The sequence below is a fragment of the Delphinus delphis genome, chromosome 15 (genome assembly GCF_949987515.2).
Source record: "Delphinus delphis chromosome 15, mDelDel1.2, whole genome shotgun sequence".
In the NCBI taxonomy this organism is placed as follows: Eukaryota; Metazoa; Chordata; class Mammalia; order Artiodactyla; family Delphinidae; genus Delphinus; species Delphinus delphis.
This window is the reverse complement of record NC_082697.1, coordinates 17,488,337-17,504,836: the sequence shown is the minus strand read 5'-3', so window position 1 is coordinate 17,504,836 and position 16,500 is coordinate 17,488,337. Positions and strand designations below refer to the sequence as shown.

Sequence of the window (16,500 nt, the reverse complement as noted above, 5' to 3'; positions counted from 1 at the left end):
AGAAGTCCTTCGCTCTGGGAGACCCACCATATATGGGTCAGTGCCCTTCTTCTGTCTTCCCCGAACACCCTGGTCTTCCCTTCCCCAAGCAATAACCTCACTGTATTTTAAGTGGCTGCCACCCCCGCAATTCTGAGTCTCCTTGAAATCAGTCACTGTCATTTACAAATGTCCTGCTGTGGCATTGTGGTGGAGCTGCACAGTAGGTACTCAGGGTATATCTGTTGAATAAATGAATGAAGGAAGGATGAATCAGAAAATTTATATAACTTGCTCAAGGCCACAGAACTATGAACTGGCAGAGGCAGTATTCAGATCCTGGTTTGTACGACTTCAATGTTCTGTCCTTTTGAACCCACTACTTGCCTCTCGAAACTGAATCAAAAAGCAGGAAGGTGTCCTAGGCCCCGTCAAAGGCTGCGTGTTTCTCTAGTGATTCATCAACAAAATTGTATAAAGTCCTTATACAAAATGGAGAGAGGGGTAGGACGTCCCAGACCAACTGAGAAACAGGAAATACATAATTTCAAAAATTCACACAAATGGCAAGCTTTACCAACAGCTGTGAAATACGTCAAACTGTAACCACCAGTCAACGGTAATCATAATACTCCTCCCTCAAAGGTATGGGGAACTTCAACATTTTCAAACCACATTCCAAGTCCAACTTCACCCCTTTCAAATCACGTTCTAGTTTTATAGGAAACTACTATAGCTGGTAGGCCAAATCTGGCCACCCACTGTTTTCTGTGTGCCCACTGGTGAAGATGGTTTTTACACTTTTTAATGGCTGGGAAAAAAAATAAAAAGAAGAGTAATATTTTGTGACACATGAAAATTAAATAAAATTCAAATTTCGGTGTCCATAAATAAATTTGTATTGGAACACAGCCACACTCGTTTTACATGCATTATCTACGGCTGCTTTTGTGCTACGATGACCAAGTGGAGGAAGTAGTGACAGAGACCATATGGCCTGAAAAACTGAAAGTCACTATCTGGCCCTTCACAGAAAAGTTTGCCGACCCCTGTTCTAAGCGCATGTTTTTAGTAAATGTGCCCCCAACCTTTTGAGGCAGGCAAGACAGAGACTGCTGGCCTGGCATGTCAGAAAAAGAAATAGAAGGCTGAGAGAAGAGGTGACTCAAATCCCCATCTGGCCTCTTTCAGCAGCCTCCTACCTGTTCTTCCCTGCTCCAGCCTTATCCTTGCCTCAGTCTCCGTTCTCTGGTCCAGTTTCTAAGCTGTAATTAGGGTAGCCTTCGCGACAAAGGCAGCCTGCCGAGCACCTCCAAGGGCTCGCACTGTCTCAGGACAATCATTGCTCCTCTAGACGCCACGGGGCTAATGCAGTGTCCTCAGTGTCCTGGCCTTGCTTACCACTCCAGCCTCACCTCTGATCCCTCCCAGCCTCCTGTGGTCACACTGGCATTCTAGCCATGGTTCAAAGGAACCCCGTCCCATTCAAGTTCAGTGGCCACCTCTCTTGCCTCCAGTGATCTGCACGTGTACATTCCTCAGCTCAGAAGACCTCCCTGTCTTACTCTCCAGCCTTGTTCAATATGATAATTGTCACTCTTCTTTCAAAACTTTGTCTCAGTGACCACATACCTGAGAAGGTACACCCTACCTTGACTTATGTGTCTCTTCTCTCTGCTTCCACAGCGTCCTGAATTTACCTTCACCATAGCCCTCATCGTAGCGTATTGATATAATTACTCTTGGTTGGCTCCCTCACTACTTACTATTTGTTGAGTGCTTATTATTAGCCAGACATAGCACTAAGCACTTGATGTGCTCATTAACTTCTTAATTAGCCCCGTGAAGTAAGTGGTGTTATTGCCATTGTTTCATAGGTGGGGAAACTGAGATACAGAGCAGTTAAGTACATTTTCTAGCCTGAAGTCAAAGACTGTCCAAATCCAAAGACAAACTTCTTAACCTCTAGGAGACGGGGGACCACATATCAATATTAAGTTGCACTCAAAACTAAATGGATAAATGAAATTCTAGTTTAGTATTTTTCATTTACTAGCCGTGTCACTTGGAAAATGACACACATTTTGGAGTTTCAATTTCTCTACTTATAAAATGGGGATGACAGTAAGTATCTCATGAAGTTCTTTCGAGGATTAAATGAAAAAGAGTTAAAGCCTTAGTTTGGTTGGGAGCCCCAGAGGAGCCTCCCCACCCTACAATTTATGGCTACAACTGTTTAGCAGGAATGCTTAGCTATGAGGGGTGGGAACAGAGGTGTATCTGGACAGGTGCTGGGATGGGGAGACGTCTTCCCAGTGGGTGGAGTAGCAGAAGTTAAGTGATGGATAATGGGTCTCAGCAGGACACAAAGGAAGTAGAAATACGAAAAGGACTCATATATTTAGTGCTAGAGACAACTGGTGTTTACTGTTGCCTAGCCCATCTCTCCTTAAGGCATATGGAAGAATTCTAGTCTCATCAAGGTCATGTCATGTAAGTGGAAGTCACATGAGTTATTTCCAAGTGAAGTATTTAAGATCCAGGTTACTACTTCCATACTTACTTCTCCCCTGCTATGGGGTCCTTTGAGGCCATTTATATTCTAGATGGCATAACAACAAAGAAGCCTTTGTGGCACTGAACTACTGAGATTTAGGTATTAATTTGTTGTTGCAGCAAAGCCTAGCTTATCCTGACTAATCCAGCAGAACAAAAGATGAAGTCCCTTGCTTTCTCCTCTGGCATCCGGTCTGCCTACAATGTGGCTTTTCTACTGGAGGATTCATGATCCTTCTCTCTTCACAGCTTCCAGAGCTTGCTCATATGCATCTATGACAGCCATTAACAAAAACATTGGGACCACGCAAAGAAGAAGGAGGTCTGAATACTGAGTGCCTCAGACTTGCTCTCTGGTTTTCTTCCCTTCTAAAGCAATGAAGGTTGAATGCAAAGAGATGCTGATAGGCTAAAGATGGCCCTGGATCAGATAACCTTGAAGACAAATTAATTTCTTCATTTATGAGCTTCGGTACATTGTGGAAGTAAAGCTGAGGGCTCCTTGAGGGACCCCACCTTCTGCTCCAGATCCCAGGACTTAGCTTGGATACTGCTGAAGACAGGCCAAAGACCCATCATCACACCCTAAAGGTTCTATTATCAGCTGTTACTGGAAGAGAGGGATGGGAAGGGGTTAACAAATAGGAGACAGAGGACCCTGACAGCGGCTCATAGAATCTCACCCAGTCTGTGGTACTGACAAGATTCAAAATGGCGCCATGGAAATGCCATGAGCTTTGGAGTTAGATCTGAGTGACAATTCTGAGGGACCTTAAGCTCTTTATTTAACCCATCTGAGCTTACACTGCTTCATTTCTTAAGTAAGGGTAATAATGGTGACCACTATTTATTTAGTGCATAATAAATGCCAGGCTTTACTGCTATCATTGCACTGGAGACTCATGTGAACACACAGCCCTATGACTTGCACACAGTAGGTGGTTAATTGTTGCTAACACTCCCGACACTACATTGAGACCCCATCAGAGAAAGCTCCAGTGGAGCTTTATGCTTTGTATTTCTATCCCTTGGCTCCCGCCTACCCACGTTTTCTCCCTTTCCTTGACTCCTGATTTTAAAAGGCCTACTATTCCCTTCATAAGATGCAATGACTTTGGGATATCAGATCTGAGCTAAAGTCAACTTGGGTGTCTCAGGTTTTAAGTAGATACTCCTCATTTCTAGTTTAGAGGGATGAAATAGGACTCCCCAGGGATATGCTTGAAGGACAAGTATTGGTCTTGGCTTTTGTTTTCTGGACTCTGTTGTACCAGCTTTGTCTTCCTGAGTGGGGTGTGGAGAAGGTGTGCACGTCTGTGTGTCACAGGGTGGTGGCCAGAGCAAATCTAGAGAGTAGGGAGTAGGGCGAGGACAGAGAAGACTAGACAGATGTTCCAGCTGTTGTAGCAAGAAAAATGTTAAAGGGTTGGGATATTTAAAGGTCTTCTTTAGGTTCTTTTACAGTATACTCATGATATAATCCTCTTATTCCATCTTATCACATAACCTTCAAGGAAATCCACATTATTCCATTGGCATTTTAGGGTCTAGAAGATGCTGGGTGAGAGCAAAGAGGCCCAAGGGACAAAGAGACCTTGTTACACTAAAGTAATTCTGAGAACCCCAAGCATGGAAAATTCATCTCATGGGGCTTGGCTAGAGAGGAGTACCACTTCCCTGCCCTAACGTCAAAACACACACCTGGGCTTTCTCCTCTGAAAGTCTGGTAGGACTTCTAAGGACTGAACAATAACCAAGAGTTTTCCAACAGACTCACTCACTATAGCCTAGCCTCTCACAAGTGATCCTTCATTATAGCCCCTACTTCCAGCTGCCATAGCTAGATTTGAGCACCCTGTGATTCTGGATCCCTCCTGAAATTGCTGGGCAGATGATGAGAAGGGGAAAAGTGCCACAGTCAAAGGTTAGCAAGTGCATGAGCAAAACCTTATACTCAAGCAATGCAAATATATTATTGCTGTGTAGGAGCTCATCTAAACACAATGGCCTGTAGATGAAGAGGATAAATGCTGAGAGCCAAGGCCAGTGTCATTCCTGTCCCCTCTCAGTTTCTGCACTTTGAATCTAGCCTGAGTCCATTTGATAAATGCCTGGTTTGTACAACTGCATGAGAAGCGACTACGGTCCAGGCTTTGGCTTTCTTCCTTGGGGAAGAGCAGAGAGAAGATGTGTGCTTAGTAGACCTGGGTCTCCAGGTCTCATATAAGACAAGACCCAGAAGAAGGAAGAAAGGACGTGCAAGCTGTATCATTTATGATGTTCTTGACCTTTTATGTGCATTATCCCAAATTATCAGGGGAAAGAACTAATGATCATAGGCCTAAAAGCGATGGGATGGACTCCTAGAGGTCGTGACTTGTTCAAGGTTAAACAGCTAAATTTTGGATGTGGGATTTGAAACCAGGTGTCTCTGATTTCCCATTATTCCAGGTAATCTCTCGAGGAAGCTTTATACAAGACAGAACCTTCCATATAGAAGTAGATCAATGGAAGCAGGGAGGGCGGGCAGCGGGCATTTCCTGATAGCAGACAACTCCTACATCTTGCTTGGCTTCTCACATAACCTGCGGCAGGTTATTCTTGTAACTAAAAAAGCCAGGGACACATAGGGACACATCACTCCCCTTCTGGGCCCCAGTCTTAGCATCTGTGAAATGAGGGCATCTCACTGGAGAATGGTTATTTATTGTCCCTGCAGGGGTGAGAATCCATTAGGAAGAGAGGAGAGAAAACGCTGGGTGAAATCTACCTCAGGCTTAGCCATTATAAAAAGAAGCCACAGGGTTTCCCTGGCAGCGCAGTGGTTGGGAGTCTGCCTGCCGATGCAGGGGACATGGGTTCGAGCCCTGGTCTGGGAGGATCCCACACGCTGCGGAGCGGCTGGGCCCGTGAGCCACAACTACTGAGCCTGCGCAGCTGGAGCCTGTGCTCCGCAACAAGAGAGGCCACGATAGTGAGAGGCCCGTGCACTGCGATGAAGAGTGGCCCCTGCTTGCCGCAACTAGAGAAAGCCCTCGCGCAGAAACGAAGACCCGACACAGCCAAAAATAAACATACAAATAAATAAATAAATTAAAAAAAAAAAAAAAGAAGCCACATTTACAAAAGACTATTACCCACCCTCTTGTTACCCAAGACAGTGGTTTTGGTCCATCAATACCACCAGGCAGCACGGGACTATGGGTGACACTGGCCCCTTATCTCATGCTTCATTATTCTGGAGTTCAGCTTTCAGCACCTACTCTGAGGGGGTTGTTTTAATGGGATCCTTAGAGACTGTTTACTAGATTAAAACTGACTTTCTTCTGCAAAGCAATTCTGCAAATGGCTTTATGGGTTTCCGGATTTATTTTGTCTCAATGACTGGGCTCAGTTTGCAAATCAAATCAAAGCTGATTTTTCCAACTGCCACTTGGGCACACCCAGCGGGAGTCTGCAGAGCCAGCTGTGTTCCCTTGCCGGCTGGCACCAAAGATGGGAGTGAGGCTGCCTGCGGGCGGCCAGAGAGGTTCCAATGGGAAGACAGTGGACAAGCAAGGACCTGATTGCCCCCAACTGGGGTGGGGGGAACAAGTCCGAGGAGGCAAATTTTATTTTCTGGAAGGAGAAAAGGCAGATTTATGTGGCCCCAAAGAGTGAATGGCAGAACTAATAGGGAGCCAATTTGGACCCCTGATGTTGAGGTTTCCTTCAACTGAAGTGTCCAATGGTGGGATGACCTCCCTGGGGGAGTAGTGAGGTCCCTGTCACAACAGGCAATTAAGCGGAGCCTGGCTGGTCTTTTTGTTAGTGGGGATTGTAGATCATGTAGCTAATCCCTGCCTCTACCACTTTTATTCCTACCTTCCAAGAGGACATTAAAAAAAATTTTTTTTAATTTTATTTATTTCTTTTGGCCGCGTTGGGTCTTTGTTGCGGTGCGCAGGCTTCTCACTGCAGTGGCTTCTCTTGTTGCAGAGCACAGGCACATGGGCTTCAGTAGTTGCAACACGTGGGCTCAGTAGTTGCCACACGCGGGCCCTAGAGCGTGCAGGCTTCAGTAGTTGTGGTGCACGGGCTTAGTTGCTCCGTAGCACGTGGGATCTTCCCAGACAAGGGCTCGAACCCGTGTCCCCTGCATTGGCAGGCGGATTCTTAACCACTGCACCACAAGGGAAGTCCTCAAGAGAACATTTTGACAAGTAGCTTGTATTTGAAAAAATGAGGTCATGGAAGACCTCATCCATCCATCCAGCCAGCCAGCCATTTAGCCATTGATCCATACATTAATTGAGTGATCAGTCCATTCATTTATCTATTTGTTCATTCAACATATATTACTGAGCACTAATGTTCGTTAGGATCTGACACAACATGGCTCAAAATAGGCACGATCCTTTCACTTACTTCACTTAGAATCTCGCCGGGAGACAGACAATCAATATGTAATCCAACAAAAATATATATATTTGTAAGTCATGATGAATGCTATGAAAAAAAGTACAGGGTATAATGAGAGTGGAAAACGTTGGGGATACACATTAGACTGGAGGTTAGGATGGTCTTTCTGAGGAGGAGAGATTGAAGCTGCAATCTGAAAGATGTACATCTGTTAAGCTAGATAATTTCAGGCAGAGGGGGCAGGATGAGGAAAGGTCTTACTGCAGCAAAAACAGAAATAAAGTTTTCCCTCTCCTGAGAACAAGGAAAGTAAAGGGAACAGTGAACAGGCTAGAGAAGAAACATAACATGGCCTGAAAGAGTTAATCACTCCTAGTTTTTAACTGTTACTAATCTGTAGTGTCTGTAACTAGATTTGTACATCACAAAGCTAACCTATTACTCTTTAACACTATGTGAATTACATCCTGCGCTCCCTTGTAGCAAATCACCCTTTGTAGCATTTGCATTTCAGAAAAAAGGTTGCAAGCCGATAACCCAGAGACAAGCTGACTCAATTACCTGGCTGCCTGATGCCAGCTGTGACTGTTTTGAAATAATGCAGGAAGAAGAATGCAAGACCTTCACTACTTTGATCCTTATCATATACCCTGGACTGCGAGTCCCACGTATAAAATCTTCTCCGTTTGGGGGTGGGAGGACACACACAGTTCTTGAGGCGCTAGCCTGCTGTGTCTTCCCTTCTGCCTGGCAGAACAATAAAGCCATCTCCCTCTTCCTCCAAAATCTCTGCCTCCGTATTTCCGTTTGGCATCGGTGCACAGGGAAGCCGATATTTCGGCAACAGTCCTGAGGCTGGAAGGAGCTTGAAAGAGCAGTGTGCTGGAGTGCAGTGAATAAGAGGATAGAAGCCTGGATGAAGCTGGAGGGTAGGAAAGGGCCAGATCAAGCAGCCAAGTCTGGTGGAGGCAGGGCCTGTGGGCGGGAGAAAGTAGCGAAGTGAACGAGTACATGGAAGGAGGAGGGGAAGAATTAGGTAGGAGGATGCGTAGGCAGGAGGGCTTGGATGGAACTGCACACAGCTTCTGGAAGGGGAACGGACCAATCTGGTTCCAGAACTGAGCCTCTGTGTTCAGTTCCATTTCCCCCATGGCCTGCTCTGGCCCAGCAAGAAGGGTATGAATTGAGATACTGGGTACCTCTTTCAGCCACTGCAACCCTGGGCATCCTCCACAGGCAGGATGAGCCGCTCGCCTGGGAAGAGTTGTCTCTCACTTAAATTTCAGCACCTTGGAAGTTTAGGTCTCCCACCCCAAGTTTTCACAAGCTCCGTTTTCCCAGGCATGTTCTGCTCGTCTCTTCAACCTGGTTCCTACAACGAGCCCGTCCCCCGTCTTCCAAATAGAGAGTGAACAGTATTGAATGGGTCTAAGTCCACCTCCCTCTTACTTGCCCTTTCTCACAGTTGCTGTTTTAACTACAAGAACAAAACCTAACTTTTGAATGGATCTTTTTTTCTCCCTGACTGCCCTCCCTTCAAAGTCTGAATCAGAGTTCTCTGTTTCCAAACCAAAACTTAATGTCTATTTACCCATTGGCTGTAGTTTTCTCTATATAGCTCTGAGCAGACTCCCGGAGCTAGAGTCTGCCAAGCAAAGGGCTTCTGAAATGTTCTTTTAGATCTTGAACTTGAGGCAATTCCACTAGCTTTTTGCCATCCTCAACCTGAAGATGTTACATGCTCCATATAATAAGAGCCCTGTGGTCCACGCTGTTGGTGCCACACCCAGATCCCCTTTACAGATTGGTGTGACATCCTCCAGCTCCTGCGTGTGTGGGGGGCTAAGGACTCACCCCTGTGACTCTGTCCAGAGACTTGTGCAAGGCTCAGAGGTGCCACTTCCTCTGGAGCTACCTGAGACATATCCTGAGGGGAAGGAGAAGGGGAAGGGAAGGGAAAATTCCAAGGGCTGATTGGTATGGGGGAGGAGTCCTGGTTTCTTGCCTCAAAGCTGAACAACTTTGGAGAACTTTACACTCTACCCCGGGATCTTGCCTAGACTTAACTTTATCTGAGAAGAGATTCTTACTCAGCCTTTTCCCTCTTGCACTTACAGGTTTCTTCCAAGAGCTCTCCCTCAGTACATCCCACGCACCCAAATCCCTGCCTCGGGCTCTGCTTCTCGGGAATCTGTCTTAAAATGCTACCATTCTTCTTTATCTGCTCACTGACAAATTTCTCTTCCCCACTACAGCTGAACTCATGTTCTGATTCCTCTGAAACTCCAGTCAGCGTTAACAGCCAAGCCCTGGCTGGGGAACAAGGTACATATCAATGAAAATCCATATCAATGAAAAAGACTGCCTTCCAGCATTCTGAGAGGAGCCTGTCCTAATCCCAGAACTAACCCTTCCACTAGCTAATAGCAAACTTCCACCCCACAGTCCTTTAGCAGCGCCTTCAGCAGGAGGTTCTGCCCCGGCTCCATAAATAAATACTGCCCCCTGGTGGTGTGTGAATCCACCGGCCAGATGCTCTCTAAACACAGGGGACTTGGCTCTTCCCTTGGAGTCTGGGCCAAGGGTGTAGCTCCTCTCACAGTGTGAGGTCCTGAGTCCACTGGCTTCTCAAATGCCACCCTTCGACTCAATTCCCAGTGTTCGTTGAGAAGGGGTGGTAATGGGACGAGGGGGCACGAAGTCTCTCACGCTGCACCCATCCCAGGGGAGGGAGCCCCAGGGGGTGTCCCAGGAACACACACTCATTAGTGCCTAGGGCTTTAGCTCTGCTGCCATCACACCTTACTCAGTACCTCTCACTTCTCTTTAGAGGCACTGATCACAATCGTAACTCCACCACTGTCTGTTGCCATCCTTCACTTAACGTCTGTTTCTGCCCTAGACTGTGAGCTTCCTGAGGACCAGAAGCACGCCTGCTGATTCGTCACAAAATCCCTAGTTCCTTACAAGGTACCTGGCTCACACGTGCTCAGTGAGTGAGCTGACCACACGGGAGAAATAATGGTCATCGATCATGATTTTTTAAAATTTCCAGGACAATTTGCAGTAAATAAAACCACGTTTATGTTTATGATATCACTTGATCCTCATAACAAACTAGTGGGTCGAGGTCTCGGTGTGCTGGAGCTGGCTTGCATCTGCTCGCTACAGAAGAAATGTCGCTAAACATTCAGGACTTTCTTGTAAGCCAGTTGTTAAACCACTGGTAACTTGATATTGGATTTGTGGGTATCTTTACACCCTGCAAATGGACAAAGACAACAAATAAGGGCTTTTCTTTTACAAAGAGCAGGTTTATCAGCAAACCACTGGCAGGAGGTATGTTCAAAAATCGTTGTGTGAATGGGTAGATGGGGATCACTTTAAATACGGTGCTGCTGAGGTTTGAGAAGATGGAGTGAGACCCCCAGAGTCTCCGAGCCTTGCTGCAGTGAAATGCTGACTTCAAATGCATTTCCTACTTCAGCAGGCATTTTTCGAGGGTCAGCTGTGTGCCAGGACCTTCCCGCCATGGCACAATGTGACTGGGAAATTAGTGGTTAGGCCCGAGCAGTTGCTCATCAGAACTCCTCTCAAACAGTGGTGCTGGTGCCCGTCCCAGCAGGCCTGGCCCTGCCCAGCACCTGATGCTCCACCATCATGTGGGGTCTGGGAAGGGTCCTGCTGCCACGGACCCAGCATCTGGTGTGTACGGGTGGCCCACTGTGTGTACCCCTTGCCCTGGGCTCCTTCCACAGAACACGCAGCTCCTCTGCATGAGGCAGCCTCGCTCAGCTTCCGAAAGGAACAGGAACCACATCTGGACCTCAGCCCACCTCCGGGGCCCCCTCTGGCAGGGCCCGTTCTGGCTCCTTGCACATCCCTAAAAGCTATCGGGATCACGCTGTGAATGGTAAAGAGTCAGAGGTTTCAATGGGAACCACTGGACACTGCCCCTAACTGCATGGGGCCGGTTATGGATTGAACTGTGTTCCCCCCAAATTCTTGTTAATGTCCTAACCTTAGACTGTGACCTTATCTGCTAATAGGGTCCTTGTAGAGGTAATTAGTTAAGTTAGGATGAGGTCATACTGGAGTAAGGTGGGCCCCCAATCCAATACGATCAGTGTCCTTATAAAAAGGGAGAATTTGGACAGACACACACAGAGGAAGATGTGAAGAAGGCAGAGATCGGGGTGATAGTTCTACAAGCTAGGGAATGCCAAAGATGGCCAGAAAAGCACCAGAAGCTGGAGGAAAGGAGTGTTAACAGACTCTCCCTCACAGCCCTCAAAGGAGCCAACCCTGCTGACACCTTGATCTTGGACTTCTAGCCTCCAGAAATGTAAGACAATACATTCTGTTGTTTAAGCCACTTAGTCTGTGGGACTCTGCAGTCGCCGAAAACTAACCCAGGTCCCTTGCTTTGCAAACCTCAAAACTGGGCAGCACTTAATTAGAGCTTGGGTGACTAACAGCGACCTTACAGACAGACAAGGGTTAGAGCTGCATGCCAGAACCAAGGACTGTATTTAATAGAAGATGCCCTGGGCATCCGGTCAGGTCAGAACGACCTTGAACAGCTCCAGCCTGTTCCATTCTGAGTGGCAGCCCTCCAGTTCCCCGGGACCCACACAGCTGACCACAGATGCTGTCTGGAGTCACCAGGGTCAGGGACAGGACATCAGCAAGTTGCTTCATCGTCACAGCACTGGCCTCAAGCCTGCCCGTGTGACCATACTCCAGGGGCTGGCCGGCCGCTGGCAGACCTGTGCAGGAGGTGCCACGATGACGGAGAGGTAGAGGAGCCCGGAGGGAGACAGATGGCCCATGGAATCTGCCGCTGGGACTTCACATACCCCCACTGCCTGCAGGATTCCCACCATCGTATTTTCTCTCTTAATAAAAACAGTATTTTCAGCAAACCCATAAAAAGGGAAATTTGATTCACACCATCAGGAAAGGGATGGGTCAAATATTCCTGGACTTAGATCCTTGATATCAAGTCCTCATGGGCAGTGCGTGAATTAGTTGACCCTGGATGCCAAACACAGCTTTCCCTGACCTGTGGCTGACGGGCATTCTGCATTATCCAGCCCTCTGCCCCATTGCCAAGTGCTGCTAGAGCCTGCTTCTCCTGGCTGGAGTGACGGCCCTCACTGGAAAACAAGGGTGTGGAAGCTTGGAATCCACCACTTACTCCCGACTCCTCTGAGCCCTGCCTGGGCATGGCCAGCTGGGCATTCATACTCATTAATGCGTTCCTATCCTTTCCCACGCCACACCTGGCGTGTGTACACAACACACTCCACTAAAGCAAGATTGTAACCTAAACATCAGACAAGAAGAGAAACCCTTATGCTAAGAAGAGGTAGAGAGCTCTTCTGTTCCAGTTCTTTAAAGGCCACTGTAATTCTGCAGATCAGCAATGCAACTTCGGAGAAGTGTGGCATGGTGGGCTCTATGTCTATCAGGACAGTAAGTCCTGACATTGCCAGCAACATATACTTTAAAATATTCTCTCTCGAAGTCCCCACGTATACCTTTGCCTGTCCGATCATATGTTCCGAATTCCCGGTTCAGAAAATACGATCCAACAAACTCCCCTTTAGGAGGGCTTATGTCCCAGAGGGTGTCCTTAGAATCCCACACATCCTGCAGGGGAGATCACTGGCATCAATTCCTCCCTCGTCTAGGGGTCAAGAGCTAGTGGGAGCCGTGGAGCACCGTCACGGGGAAGGTTTCTCTGTGTGTCTCCTGCCCCCTCCTGGGGGATGCTGCAGACATCCAGCTGTCCAGCTTGAGACCAGAGCTTTAGTGCGAGCCATCTGAGGAGGTTCTTCTTTCTAGATTATCTGTTTTCTTCAGTGGAGAAGTCTGCCAAGGCCCATAATTTGTGTCACTTTTGTTTGCAGGCCATCAATTCTCCTTGCCTCACAAGGAGTATTTTATCTCCTTCTGTCTGGTAGCCTGGGTTCTCGAGAGAGAACATGTTAGGGACATGTCGACCTCTCATGACGGATGTGAAACCAGAGTGAGTTCTTATCACAGGGAGCCCTTAGTGCTCCTGTCTTCTTCCTCCTGCATCTTCCCTTTTCTGCCTACAAATTGATGTGATTTTCTTCAAAGTTATAAAAGTGATAGGTCTCACTGCATATTTTGCCAAATGACCATAAAATATTCTTATCTCTCCCCCCGCGCCCCTTCCCTTGTCTCTTCCCCTCCCTGACATGTGTGCATTTTCCTCTGTATGTGTGTGCCTGCGTGTATATCCTCACATATGTGTATACGTACTTGAGTCATTGTCTCTGTCTACAGTTTATATCTATGACTATATGTTTACTTATATTTACATTTATCGTCGCTGTGGAAGCAATCTAGGAAACTGTATATGCTGTCCATAAATGCAGGGAACAGAGTGCAATTGCCTAATTTTGGTGTGTTTATACAGGGAGGATAGCTGTTTAAAGGATCAATTCTATAACAGAAAGATAAACCTGATTTCTAACCATTCAACCTTGTCATAGGTTAAATGATAACAAACCATTCATTGATTTTGTTTTTAAAGAGTAATAAACAGAAACATGTACCAACGGAAAGAGTCAGGCAATTCAATTACAATTAGGGAAACAAAAAGTGATGAGCCTGAACAATGCTGCCTTAGTTTTGGGGATTAGTGTTGAAAATGCCAACTACATAACGATGCAGTGTTTGTTTTCTCATTACCGAAGGCACTAACACTAATCACCTCATTTTTGAAAGTCACGCGCCAGTTGAATAAAGCACAAAACCAGAAGATAGGTCTAATTGACACGCAAAAAAAATACCCAAACACAGACCCAAATACAATGAAAATCTATAGCAGAAGACTATTTGAGTAAATTTATATTTACCACTCCATTGATTAATGTACCAGTTCGTCCAGCCATCCAGCCATCCACTGACTAAACAAATATGTTTTGAGCTCTTCCTATGCTTTAGGCACTGTGTTATTAATATATACCATAAGTATATATTAATAGCTAGATGCAAATGACTCCAATGAAAATAACAATTCTTTCTTGTTATTTTTAGCCATTGTTGCCTAAAATTTCCCTGTGTGGCTACAGGGAGAAGTACTTAAATGGCTGAAGACAGACAGGGCATGCCGACATACCTTTCGTAGCCAGACGAACACAGTTGATTTTGGTCTCCTGTGAAAAACAAAAGTGAGACTTCAGTTAATTTGTCGTGGGTTTGGTGTTTTAATCCATATAAAATATACATATACATATTTGCATATATAGGCATGCATATGTATTTTAAATTATAATTTAAAATGTGTTCCTTCCATTTTTTCCACCATTGGAATCACCTTTTAATTCTATGTCATTTCTTTTCATGCTAGGTACGTACTTCGTTACTTTCACTTCCTGGCTCCCATCACCTTATAAGCTTCTTCCCCAGACAGAACCAATGCATAAATACTGCCCAGCACAGAACAACTTTAACCATAACACTAAGTGACCCACACACTGTGGCATGTGTGTGCTTCACTCTGTTGCATGGGTTAGTAGATGGTATCAAGGGCATCCTTGCGGAGCTCAGTTAAAAGTATACAACGCACCTATATGCAAACACTGAGACAGACGCTTAGGAATAGCCCAGCCAATATGAACGTATAAGAAACAAACTGCAAAATTCATGTTCAAAAAGTTACTTTGGGGCTTCCCTGGTGGCGCAGTGGTTGAGAGTCTGCCTGCCAATGCAGGGGACACGGGTTCGTGCCCCAGTCCGGGAAGATCCCACATGCCTCGGAGAGGCTGGGCCCATGAGCCATGGCCGCTGGGCCTGCGCGTCCGGAGCCTGTGCTCCACAACGGGAGAGGCCACAACAGTGAGAGGCCCGCGTACCGCAAAAAAAAAAAAAAAAAAAAAAAAAAAAGTTACTTTGGCCGAGAGATCTCTGGTAGACATCTTACAGTTTTCATAGATAATGTTGTGTGGGTGTGTCTGCGTGGCAATAGAATCTTTGCTTGGTGAGCTATCTTGTTGCTGTTGGCTACTCCCCAAGTGAACAGGTTCCATAAATTTATGATGTTGCTGGGCATGCAGTTGAGATAAAGAAGAGTGTGCTTAGCAAGAGAATCATTTTAGCCTGCGTTATTGGGACCACATCCTAGGAGGTCGTGGAACCAGTTGAACATTCCAGTTGACTAAGTTATACCCCCAGTAAGAGTCTGAATATTGTATAGCAAAGGAAAATAAAAAGCAAAGAATGCTTTTCTCTTTCTGACTTACTTCACTCTGTATGACAGACTCTAGGTCCATCCACCTCACTACAAATTACTCAGTTTCCTTTCTTTTTATGGCTGAGTAATATTCCATTGTATATATGTGCCACATATTCTTTATCCATTCATCTGTTGATGGACACTTAGGTTGCTTCCATGTCCTGGCTATTGTAAATAGAACTGCAAAACAAATACCGTATGCTAACACATATATATGGAATCTAAGAAAAAAAAAAAGGTCATGAAGAACCCAGGGGCAAGACGGGAATAAAGACACAGACCTACTAGAGAATGGACTTGAGGATATGGGGAGGGGGAAGGGTAAGCTGGGACAAAGTGAGAGAGTGGCATGGACATATATACACTACGAAACGTAAAATAGATAGCTAGTGGGAAGCAGCGGCATAGCACAGGGAGATCAGCTCGGTGCTTTGTGACCACCTAGAGGGGTGGGATAGGGAGGGTGGGAGGGAGGGAGACGCAAGGGGGAGGAGACATGGGGCCACATGTGTATGTATAGCTGATTCACTTTGTTATAAAGCAGAAACTAACACACCATTGTAAAGCAATTACACTCCCATAAAGACGTAAAAAAAAAAAAAGCAAAGAATGCAAGTGTGTGAGGCTCAGGAATCCAATGCCTATCTTGCTAACGCTCACACGTAAGGAACCACCGCATCCTGAAGACACTGAGCTAGTCAGGATTACGCAGAAGTAATAAAACCCATGAAATTCAGGGGCTAAGAACAGCAAAGGTTTATTTTCCACTCAAGCTACATGTCCAGTGTAGGCGTATGGCTGGGTCTGAGGGCGAGGTCATGGTGGTGGTTAGGGGATACTCTAATCATTGTAGTCACTCCAAGACCAAGGGTTGGAGTGCTTCAGTGTTCACTGAGGCAGGAGAAAAGCATGGTGAAGAGTTAAGCACTGGCAACTATCAGAAATAACACTTTTACTTTGACTCAGGTTTCATCAGCTAGAGCCACTCACAGGGCCATGCCTGACTTAGTGAGGTAGGAGATGGAGTCGTCCAGGCACCAAGAAGAGAAGCAACGATAATGTCTACAGCAGAGTCTATTTTATCCATGCACACCTCCAAATGCTAGGAACTGTCGCTCCTATTAAACCCAAGTATGACTCCCCAATGGTCTTGATTCTGTTCTGCAGACGACAGAAAGTCTGCCTTTGCTTGTGTAGGAAAAACGTCTTGATATTGAAAGACAGTTCTCAGGTTCATTAACCTTCCTCTTCTTCAGCAATTCCTCATACGATAAGAATTCGAGTGCTTTGAA

General features: G+C 46.1%; 1 protein-coding gene across 2 annotated transcripts in view; it reads right to left on the bottom strand.

Annotated features, from left to right (window-relative positions):
- The window catches only part of PTPRT (protein tyrosine phosphatase receptor type T), a 1,079,376-nt gene that overhangs the window by 195,960 nt on the left and 866,916 nt on the right, over positions 1-16,500 (bottom strand). For both annotated transcript variants that reach the window (XM_060030771.1, XM_060030772.1), the window contains exon 13: positions 14,093-14,129. In XM_060030771.1, coding sequence (XP_059886754.1) covers positions 14,093-14,129 — 37 coding nt within the window. The remainder of the gene's footprint in view (positions 1-14,092; positions 14,130-16,500) is intronic.